General features: G+C 45.0%; 1 protein-coding gene across 2 annotated transcripts in view; it reads left to right on the plus strand.

Moving 5' to 3' along the window:
* Pcsk6 (proprotein convertase subtilisin/kexin type 6) overlaps nucleotides 1–12,102 on the plus strand; it is a 192,935-nt gene that overhangs the window by 44,886 nt on the left and 135,947 nt on the right. For both annotated transcript variants that reach the window (XM_050149192.1, XM_050149191.1), the window contains exon 2: nucleotides 3,654–3,758. In XM_050149192.1, the coding sequence (XP_050005149.1) occupies nucleotides 3,654–3,758 (105 nt within the window). The remainder of the gene's footprint in view (nucleotides 1–3,653; nucleotides 3,759–12,102) is intronic.

The raw sequence follows: 12,102 nt of genomic DNA on the forward strand, positions 1-12,102 counted from the left end.
GTCTTTGGACAGAATGGAGGTATTGCTAATTCAGAAATTTGGAGCTTCCCTCCCCCTGTCGTGGACACTGGAGCCTCAGTCTCCCCGTATGATGACCTCCTCTTACAAATGGCACAACTGAGGTGGAGAGAGTCAGAGTCACAGGAGTCAGGGGCAGAGCACTCTCAGATACCATCTGGTTGAAGCCAGAGAGCGGACCCATCCCCGAGAGACTCTGTCCACGCCTGGGGCCTGCCACCCGGGTACCCTGTCATCTGTCTTCATGACCACAGCCTGAGGTAGGAAAAAGCGGTTTCCAAGCCTCGTAAGTGCTGCTCCAGCAGGGCCAGGTGAGAACTCAAGAGCTGCAACAGCAAACAGGAAATGGCTCCATAAGCAAACAAGTGGGTGTGACCAGTCCAGTCGTTCTAGAAGTAGGACCTGGGAATGTACCCAAAGGAAGTGAAAGCAGGACTTGGGCAAATATTGGCACACCCTGTCCATAGCGGTAACATTCACAGTAGCCAAATGAGGAAGTAAGCTGTGTCCGTGACCATGGGGATGGATATATCCATAAATGCAGTGTTCATTGGCCTTAAAATGGAAGAAAATTCTCACGCGTAATACAATACAACATGGATAACCTTGAAGTCATGGTGCCAGTCAGGATGAGCCAGGCACCAAAGGCCAGATGCTGCCTGGCTTCGCCGAAGCAGCTCCCTGCGTTAGCAGCTAGTTTTGCAAGGGCGGGAGGATTCCTTGGCTGAGGGCCCCATCTCTTCTGCGGTGGAACCCAACCCTCCTGCCGATTTGGACATATGTACAAACAAGTGCAGTGCTGGCCACGGCTGACCCCAGAGGCCATTTGCCTAGTTAGTATTGTGAGGGTCATTTGTTCTTTTCCGTCTTCCAAGACCTTGTGGGCCATTTCTAAGGATGATTACAGGTGGCCCAGAGACAAGGGGACCAGGTGACCTAGGGACTTTTAAGGGAAGGCATGGCTCCCCTGGCGTAGCTCAGCTACCCAGAGGCCAGTACTGCCCCGAATGACCTCCAGGACCGCCCCCAGGTGGCAGGTCGCTCTGCATGGAATCATTTATTTACTAGCAAATTTCATTCCCCTGTCACCTTTTCTCTAAGAGTAAATGAATGTTCAGACTTAAAAGACCAACAGTTATGACCCCCCCCACACACACACACACAGGGATAGTGGCGGTTCATAGGCATTCTTATTTACTAATTCCTGCTGGGCAGTGAGGCTCCATGATCGCCTTTGGCTCGTATTGGTCTGCTACACCTTAGCAGTCTTTGGGTCACTTGTTTAGAGAGTGAGCAATAGGATTTACCTGTAGGAAAAGAGAAAAGTGCCTATGCATAAGATAGGACAGAATCAGTGGCGTTTGTGATGGCTGAAAAAGATGTAGAAAATGGACAGAAAATTGGAATTGCAGGTAAGCTGCAGGTAACCGTGCATGGGGTGCTAACTACCTACCTGGAGCCCTGCTTGTCCCCTCATATACATAGGTCTCTCATTCAGCAGATCTGGAAACAATCAGCTTGCAAAATGGTACTTAACGTCTCATGAGGAATGAAAGCCCCGAGAGGGTCAGTCCAGGATTTCCAACAGAAAGAGTCAGGCAACCTGTTTTATCCCAAATCCACAGCATCTGAGACCTTAAGAGAGGAATGGAGGGGCCTCAAAAAGGAGCCGGAGAGCTAATCCCAGCCCCCAGTAAGCGCTGTCATTGCTTAGCGCCACCCTAAGCTCTCAGCACTGAGTAGGTTGACACTTGACTGTCTCAGTACTTGATGTTCTCTGTGTGTGAGAACAGAACATGCCAGGACAAGCCTGAGTAGAGGGGCTTTATATTTTTAATAAAAAGGGCTGTCTCCTCAATGTAAGAACAGGAAGCAGCTGGGTTGCCAGACTGGCTGGCAGGGAAGGCTGAGGGTGGCAGAGACCCCAGCAGAACCTCTTTGTATACTCACCCTGTCTTCTTGTGCAAAGATGTGGAAATGGTCGCTCACAGTGTCTCAATCCCATGGTCTGTCCTAAGGACTGTCGTTTCATCTCTATTGGGCATCGGCAAGTTAGAGTAGACAGACAGAATGGCTGTGAGGTTGGGGCAGCTGACGGTGTTCTACTGGGTAAACTTTAGTCCTGGTGAAAGTCAAGGGGAATCAGAAACATAAGATAGCATAAGGGTAAGTAATCTCATTCTCATTTTACTCAGAAGGGACTGAGATAAACAGGGATTGAATATCCTTGCTCAAAACCACATGGCTAATGGTGGGAAGCGTTTGAATGAAACTTATCTGACTGAAAATCTATATGTAAAATCATCATGTCCAAATTGCTCTAGAGGCCAATTACAGTACTATATACATGTACTTGATATGTACAAATGGATATCATGTACATATGGATATATACTTATCATGTATATGTGACATATACACATATATAGGGCATGTATACATTCTATATATGATACGTATAAATGGATAGCACTGCAATATACATTATATATAGTTATAAATCATATGTAGGCATATAGATAGATAGATAGATAGACTTACTGTACCTCTTCCTACATATACATATATAGATAAAGTGTAGTTTGAAGAATAGGCACAGTAAGATATCAACAACAGTAATGAATAGAACGATAGTAATGTGTCTATAAGATGCAAATTACTTATTGCTGGAATTTTCCGTTAAGTGTTTGCGGATCACAGTCAACTACAGATTAATCTGTAAGTGAAATCATGGCTGGGTGGGTGGGTGCAGAGGTGGCTTCCTTTGTCTTCAGTCCCTCCTTGTGTCCGCAGCCCAGCTGACTGAGTAGGGGCCACAGAACAGTACCGGTAGAGGTCCAGTCCATCTGCATTTTCAGACGCCGCCTCTGAGGATGGTGGCTAACCAGTGATTTAATACAGCCAGAGACAGCTAGGATGAACAGGCCTCTGAAAGCGATGCTCTCGTGCTCAGGAATCTTCAGACCCTGGGCAAGTCGACATGACGGGAAGGGGCGAGCATCAGCCTTTCTCGAAGACGGCATCAGACCACACGGCTTCTCTTAGTTCCACCTAGTCTCAAGCTGAAATCTGTCCTGAAAAACTGCCCATAACAGAAAATTGGGACACCCCAGGGGTCTGGATGTTCTCATCTGACCTCTTAAAACCCGGAGCAGATGGGCCAGTGTGTTTTCTTTGGCTTCCCCATGCACTTGAGAATGAGAGTCCATTCTTAGAGATTTTGGTTTACCCATGGGGTGGAGAGGAAGGAGAATGTTTACAACGGATATTTTGGAGTAGGACCTGACTTGACACTAACTTAGCTACCTCAGGGATACTTGGCCCAAAATAAACACTAATACATGTCTAAAAATCTTGGCCACAATAGTATAAACTTAGACAATATTAGCCGGTAAGTTCTGATGGAGTGTGTGCTTCCTCAGGAACATCATATAGGGTTGTTTATCTAAAAAGAACTTCCGGTTCATAAACATTGACTGTGTGCCAGAGACACAGGTGGGGAGCAGGGTGGGGAGACTGTTTGCACTGGACGCCTAAGAAGCCTCGGGCAATGGGAAGCGGTTGTGGGAAGGAGAACTTTGAAGCTGTCTGCGAGGTGGTGTTGGAGAAAAGTAACCCCGCCTCTTGTTTTGCAGATCGGAAACCTGGACGATTACTACCATTTTTACCACAGCAAGACCTTCAAGCGATCGACCCTAAGTAGCAGAGGCCCTCACACCTTTCTCAGAATGGACCCACAGGTATGAGCAGGGCGGGAGCCTTCCTAAGGACTATCTGGCACTGCCCTCTTGAAAGTGGACTGTAATGTGACTCTATTCTAAAATTTTAACTCAGTATCTACTTTGAAGAAAATGTAGCAGAGATATAGAAACATGTCAGATCCACTAAATGCCCTTGATGTTTGTGTCTTGCTCAGAGAAAAATACTTGATTTTAGTTAAAATGATAAAATCTACCAATATTTTAAAAAGTCAATGGGGCTTGGAAGATATCTCATTGGTAGACTCCTTCTCCGGCGTTCACAAGACCCTAGGCTCCACTCCCATTACTGCAAAAGTTAATTAAGAAATGCAATCATTACAAAAGATACAGATATGATTCTTACCCATAAATCAAAACCCTTGAAACAAGTATTTAATAATGATACAGTGATCAGGCAGAGAGAAACTCTTTCCTGGCTGTTATGACACTTACCTTACTGGTTGCCATGGGCTTAAATACCAGGACATTAAATATGACTCTTTCCTCAAAAATTTATGTGATCTCCTTCAGATTTAATTAAATTCATTCGAAAAGTATTTGTGTAACCCATACTGACTGGGTCAGTAAATTATGCTTCCTTCCTACCTATATTTGAAATTAACATTGGCAAATATCAGTCAGAAGATGCCTTTGGTAAGATCGGGAATGCACAACAGGCTGGTGGGCCTCTCACAAGTTCGTTTATTCAGTAGGTACTTATAAATACCCGCTGTGTGGTTCATTCTGCCTACAGCAATGAGGCTGACAGCTGGACTGACCAAAAGTGAAGCAATAACTGTGATCTGTCACAGGGAGATCTCTGAGGAGAAAGGATGCTCCGGTGAGGAACAGCACTCACCACAAAGGAGTGTGGCCCCCGATAGGCCAGCCTTTTAAACATAGCAGTCATCTCGCCTTCAAAGCAATGTGCTAAACGCCACTCTGAACCCACTGCCTGGTGCACACAATTAGCCCGGCAGTTCCCGGAGAACATCTACAATAAAGTTTCCGTGAAAGAGGAGTTTTTTGATGTTGCTGCACTTCACTCCGCTGGCAGTCATGGCTTCATTGTTGACAGAGCTGAGGGATGGGGAAGACGGTTCATCCCTGATCACAGTGATGAATTACTTCATGCTGGGGCATCACTCTGCAGGCATTCTGGCTTGAAGTACAGGGGAGGTAGCCCCATTCATGGCAGTGGACTGTGAAAGACAGAACTATCTCGAAGGTTTATGTGGATCCATTTTATAGGCTAGTGGATGAGAAGATGGATGGATGGATGGATGGATGGATGGATGGATGGAGACTGATGCAGGGTGGACAAGTGGATGGATATATGGATGAATGGGTTTATGGGTGGGTGTATGGATAAATGGATGGATAGATGAATGGACGGACACGTGGATGGTGGAAGAATGGATGGACACGTGGATGATGGATGGATGGACACGTGGATGATGGATGGACACATGGATGAGGGATGAATGGATGGACACATGGATGAATGGATGGACACGTGGATAACGGATGAATGGATAGACACATGGATGATGGATGAATGGATGGACATGTGTTGAAATAGGAGCGGCAGGGCTGTGTCCCCGGCACCCGGCCGCCCGCATGGCTAGCTTATGCCCGAAATAATTACACGGAAACTGTATTCTTTCAAACACTGCCTGGCCCGGCTAGGTCCAGTTTCTTATTGGCTAGCTCTTACATATTGTTCTAACCCATTTCTAATATTCTGTGTAGCCCATGAGCTGGCTTACCAGAGAGGATCTTAACCTGCATCTGTCTGGAGTGGGAGCATCATGGCGACTCCTCCTCTAACCTTCTTTCTCCCAGAATTCTCTTCTGTATACTCCGCCTACCTAATTTTCTATCCAATAAAATGGGCCAAGGCAGTTTCTTTATTAGTAAGAAATCATTCCCACATCATTTCCCCTTTTTCCGTTTAAACAAAAAAGAAAGGCTTTAACTTTAGCATAGTAAAATTACATATAACAAAACAGTTATCAAGTAAGAATTACAGTTACAATATTTATATCTATTTTATCTCTTATCATAACTAAGGAAAACTATAACTATTTATTCTTCAACTCCATCAAAGACTCCAGAAGGATATAATATTATCTAAGTAAACAAGAAATAAGAAAACTCTAGAAATGACAGAGACATCTCGCTGCCTGGACAGTCACCCAAAGTTCCTCTGTACCGTTGGGGCATCCATCTTCGGCCTACAGGCCCATGGTATCCAGATACATTTCCATGAAGCAGGAAATTTTAAAGACAGTTCAGTCACTTTCTGCTGTGTTCTGTAGAATGTCTTGTAGACTCTTTCATGAATCAGGAACCCCGAAAGACCATCTCACCTTTAGGCAAGTTCAGCAGTCCTCTCTCTGAGGGTTCTCTGTGTCCAGTTTATGCAACAGTCCAGGCAAGAGCAGTTTCTTGCCCAAATGACTATCCAACTCCATAAGGATCCTCTTCGATGCCCATCTTCCTCTTGAAGTAGCTGGTGCTGCCAGGAGCAGACGTGTCTCCTTGTCATGAAAAGTCCTAAGTTATTAAAATATTTTAAATGCCATATTCTGCAGTCTTTGAAAGATATGAAGAATGCCTATCTAATTGAAATATATCTCTATATATCTAGAAAATCTAACTAACATGACTACAAGCTTAACTATTAGCAATGATTATCCATTAACAACCTATATTTCCTAATTATACATTACATTTTAAGTGAACTACATAATCACAATACCTTAATCAAGTTCAAAAATACATATACATATAACAAAATTGACCTTAAAATCCATACCAATGCAAATTATTCATATCTATATCATATCCCCCTTTAAATGTAAAAGAACATTTATAAACAATATTTGGGAACATGGGCGTAGTTTTTTCTCTCCAAACTGCTTCCTGCTGAATGGGGGCACTGTTAATCAGATCATTTAGGGTGTAACCTGTGTGTCAGGTTCATCTCGGTTGGCAGTTGAGTGAAGTAATTTTTTGAGGGTGTTCACAGCAACCTTTCAGGAGGGCGTGGTCTATCATACCATACCGGGATAGATGCAATCCATAGGGTCACATCCTCTGTGGAAACAAAAGAAGACCCTCTCCAAAGCATCATATCCTTAGATCCAAATTTTGAAGTCAAGATACCTTTAGAACATATGTGCAGGTTCAGCTTAGCAGCCCATATAATAAAATGTCTCTTTGTACTTAGCTCCTTCACAGTCAAAAATTTTAAAGAAAACACAATGTACATAATCCAGACTCTCTGTGAATTTTTCATTTTTACGTGGCTTATTTTTCTTTATTTCTCTTAATCTATAACTATCTGTACTTCTGTACTCTGTCTCTTTAAAGACTTTACCCTTTTTCTTTTTAAGACATTAACTTTATTCTTTATATTCTCTTTTTTTCCCCAAGCCTACGTACATTCATCCAACGGTGTCTGAATCTGTTTTACTGTGAATCTGTATTTTTTTTTTTATTATCCAGGAGCATTTCTTAAAATGTTAAGCATTTCTTAAAAACTTAAGTTGCACCATGTATAGGTAATACGGTACTGCCTGTGTCCTGCCCAGTCTAAACCTTAACTGCACGGTTTTAAGGTAATTACGGTAGTTCCTGCCTGAGATCAGCACAGTTCAGCAAGGAGCAGCCGCTCCTGCCTCAGAGTCATTTGGTGCTTTTGAGCTGAGCACAGTTACAGGCAAACAGCAGTTTACATTGGAGCCGCAATCAGCAATTTAATTTTGAGACTGAGTGTGCAGCACAGAAACTCTTTTTATCCAAGTTACAGCCAAATCTGACACGCAGAGCACTGCGCAGTCTGAAAACGCGTCTCTGTATGGCAGCAGGAATCCGCCATGCTCTTCCGCCTGCCTAAGCCTGATTCCGCCATCTGCCCAGGTGTAGGCAGGGAACGCTGAGCCATCGGCAGGTCTCAGAGCAATCTCCTCCGATCCCAAGTGGGAACAGAAACATCCAGTCCCATAAAAGCCTTGAAATGCTTTAAAGCCAGAGTTCACGCTGGCAGCATAGCACCAGGAAGCCGCGCTTTAAAATGACGCAGCTTTTTTTCTCTGCTGCTGTTGCTGAATCAGGAATCTCTCTACAGCACGCCACCAACAAAACAGCAAAAATCTGTGTTAAACTCTCTCTCCCTTATTTTTAAGCCTTCTCAGGTTTTTAAGTGGATTTAGGCCATCACGTTTGGGCGCCATCTGTTGAAATAGGAGCGGCAGGGCTGCGTCCCCGGCACCCGGCCGCCCGCATGGCTAGTTTATACCCAGAAATAATTACACGGAAACTGTATTCTTTCAAACACTGCCTGGCCCGGCTAGGTCCAGTTTCTTATTGGCTAGCTCTTACATATTGTTCTAACCCATTTCTAATATTCTGTGTAGCCCATGAGCTGGCTTACCAGAGAGGATCTTAACCTGCGTCTGTCTGGAGTGGGAGCATCATGGCGACTCACTCACTCAGCTTCTTTTTCCCAGAATTCTCCTCTGTTTTCTCCACCCACCTAAGGGTGGGCCTTATCAAGGGGCCTAGGCAGTTTCTTTATTAATAAGAAATCACTCCCACATCAGACATGTGGGTGATGGATGAATGGATGGACACGTGGGTGATGGATGGACACGTGGATGATGGATGGATGATGGATGAATGGATGGACACGTGGATGGTGGATGATGGATGGACACGTGGATGGTGGATGATGGATGGACACATGATGATGGATGGGATGGACACATGGATGATGGATGTATGGGTGAATGAATAGGTGGACTAGTGGGTGAATGTATGAATAGATGGATAAACACAAGAATGGATGTTAGTCCTTCAACAAGGAAAGGAATTTAATGTTTATTAGCAGATTTTAGTGCACACCATCTCACCTAATGACATGGGTTATGATTATATCAACTGTGCTCACAATAAGGAACATGGAGAAACGTTTTCCGAAGGAGCGAGGGCACTCATGGCTGTTCACCCTTCCAGAGTGAGGGCAAGTAGGGAAGAGTGGGCAACGTAGTCCTCGGGGCCATGTAGAGAAGGGCAGCAAGGCACCCCATTCCAGGGCACCCTGTTCCAGGGCATAGGCTGAACACGCAGAGGTTTGACAGGCCCTGTGATGTTGACAGTGACCCATCGCCTGTCGTCTTAACGGAAAGTTTAAGCTAACAAGGGGGTCACCACCACATAACCCCACCACGGTTTCACTCTGAGCAAGTAGTTGACGTGTCCAGTAAAGGCAGCTTTTCCTTCATCTGAAGTCTTCAGTGTCTTTCAGTTGCTACCTCTCAGGGAGTTAAAATTTGGGGCAAAGTATTTGTATAGGGAATGTTCTGACATGGATGCTCTTTGCCAAGAGACTTGGCTCCCAGCCCTCTTTCAAGGGGGCTTCCAAAAATGAGAATTGCTTCTTGATGTTCAGACAAGTAGCAGTCAATATGGGAGACAGAGAATACATTGTCTCCTTCCTGTTTTAAACCTTTGTGGTATTTTGTTTGGGTTAGGGGTGCTGGGGGTTGAACCTAGGACCTCCCATATGCTAAGTGAGGGCTCTACTACTGAGCGACATTTTCAGCCCCCATTTGCATTTTTTTTTAAAATCTAGAAACAGAGTTTAGATAACTTGCTTTGGCAGAACTTTTGATCCTCCTGACTCAGCCTCTTGAGTAGCTGAGATTACACGAGAGACCCACCAGCCCTGGCAATGTTAAACTTTCCTTAGCTCTCTTCCTGGGCATTCTTTCTTTTCCAAAAATATTAATTATATAATCGTGGAATTCAGAGCTGCTCAGTAGGTCCCATAATGGTAAGGCCACAGTGATGCTGAGACAGAAGGCTTGTGCATGGGCCATGCAGGCAGGGAGGCAGGGACATATTCCAAGGGGTTCCCATGGCTGGATGCCCTAGTCCTACCTGTAAGCAACAGCTGAGATGTTCCGCTGATTTATTTTGGGTGTGTTCAGTTTGGTTCTGGGGACAAAGTGTGCCCAGGGATCAGTTGTTTTCTTTTTATGTGATACAGGTGTTCATTCTGTATCACGTAGGGACCCAGACCCTACTGTGGAACCCATGGTAGCACAGGATTTATGGCAGTCCTCCTGCCTCAGTTTCCCAAATGCTGGCATTACAGTTGTAAGCCTCTGTGCCCTGCAGTTGTATCCTTGAAGGAAGCAGAAGGAAGGACAGACTTCCTAGGGCAAGATTCTGCCTTTGTTGATTTTTCCAAATAAAAGTTCCTTTTACCCAGTTTCGTGGCTCCTGGCAGAGCTGCCATCAAAGCATCCTGCCAGTAAAAAAAAATAAAGAGGAAAAAGGTGAAAAGCCAGACCATCCCAGCCCTGCCTACAACCTGCCTGTGATTGGCAGATGGTCACCCCCAGTTCTAATTAAAGCTTCAACCCCAGGGAAAGCATAGGAACCAATTAGGAATTCAGAACCACAAATGAAATACCTCTGTTTACATAGTCTAGTTTTAAGGCAAGCCAAATGAGTCAACTGTCCGTCTAATGAATATTTACTTTCCCTAGTCATTTCCAATTAACTGTTTGGTTAAATTAGCTGTTTCATAAGATTATGTAGTTTTTGTCTCTTCTCCGAACCATTTTGTTACATTCGCAAGGCCTTTTTCTGCTACCTTTGCATCTGGAAAACGCTGTAATTAATATGACGAACAAAAGGAAAAGATGATATAATACTATCCGGAGACGCTGGAGCGTCGCTGCCCGTGTGCAGGAATGATCAAGCTGGAAATGAATGTTATAGGGCTTCGGAGAAAGTCCAATCGAATGCAGATGGTATTTTATTTTAGTCATCCCAGGCTCTGTCGTATCAAAGTGCTTGCTTTGATGGGTGGTACAATTTACAGTCCATCCCAACATCACGTAAAACCGATGGGGTGTGCGTTTGTTTAAGGAAAATACAGGAGGGAGGCAGTGAAGTGGGGGTGCTCGTCTTTAGACGCACAGATACGTGAGTGCTATGACACCTGCTAAGCGTCTTCGGACACTGATCCTATACTGGCATATGCTGTCACTTTGCATACATTCTTGTTTAAAAATACACATTTATTTGCTTTTATTTTATGCATATGGGTGTTTTGCCTACATGTATGTCTGTGCACCCGTATGCATGCACTTCCTGTGGAAGTGTGGAAGAGTGTGTTAGATTTCCCTGAAACCGGAGTTATAGACAGTTGTGAGCTGCCATGTGGGTGCTAGGAATTGAACTCAGGTCCTCTGGAAGAGCAGTCAGTGCTCTTAACTGCTGAGCCATTGTTTATATTCTTAGTTACCCTTTATATGATTTCCCCTGCCTTTGAAAGAGCCATCTTGCTTTGCCTTTGCTGATCAGCCCTATCACAGGGAGAAAAAACCCACATGTTCCCAGTGCGCAGTATCAGTCCCTGGGTTCTCCCAAGGGCTGTCATTTAAGCAAGCTGAGAGTGTTTGCTTTAACTTGTTCTTTTGCTAAACGTCTGGAGAAGGACGGGCAGATGTTACAGAAGCCTCGGCCAATAGCTGAAAGAGCTCACAAATTTTTTAAAAGTTACTCGTTCTGATTCCGTTCCAAGCTGGCTTATGGTGTAGACGCTGCTGCCTGTCTTCCAAACCCTGCATTTTAGCTCGATGACTCTGGTTCAGCCCTTTCTCCTCCTTTGGTGCTCAGCCAGTTGAATGACGGAAGTGGGGAGATGGAGCTGCTATTGGAGGGGGGCCTCAGTGGCTGCTTCCGGGCGGTGGGGGCCTTCCAGCCGGTGCCTCCAGTCAGTGCTTCCATGTTTCACAGCCGTAGCCTGATTTCAGGGCTGCGACAGGCATTCTGCTGTAGGACGGGACTTTGCCCCAGAGTTTAATCAAAGCTCCGGTTTCTTTCCAGCGCTGAAGCAACATTGAAGCAGATCTTTCCATTAACCACAGATGGAGTTTTATCTGACAGTTGGTGTGTGGGAGCTGTTCAGATTGCAAACAAGCAGAAAGCTCCTGGCAAATAGTAGCACACAGACAGCGAGTGACCACAGTGGTCTCGGGGGGTCAGTGGATTATGTAATGGGCAGGCTGCTTCTGCCCAGGGTGGATCTGCCCACGGGGGTAGGGAGAACTCTCTAGGCACCCTGACTGGAGGTCTCCTAGACCGTCATTCTCTTCCCAAGGAGTACAGAAGACAGCCACGAGCCGCCTCTCTTCATCAGAACTGGTTCTAGGGTATGACTGCTGGCAATTGGCAAAGGATTTGATTTTAAAATGCACCTTGATGTTTCCTAATGTTACCTGCATACTGGCACTTCTGCTTAGGTGCCTCGGTGACATCC

Source organism: Alexandromys fortis, unplaced genomic scaffold (genome assembly GCF_014885135.2).
Source record: "Alexandromys fortis isolate MF-2015 unplaced genomic scaffold, M_Fortis_MF-2015_v1.1 scaffold_67, whole genome shotgun sequence".
Taxonomy (NCBI): Eukaryota; Metazoa; Chordata; class Mammalia; order Rodentia; family Cricetidae; genus Alexandromys; species Alexandromys fortis.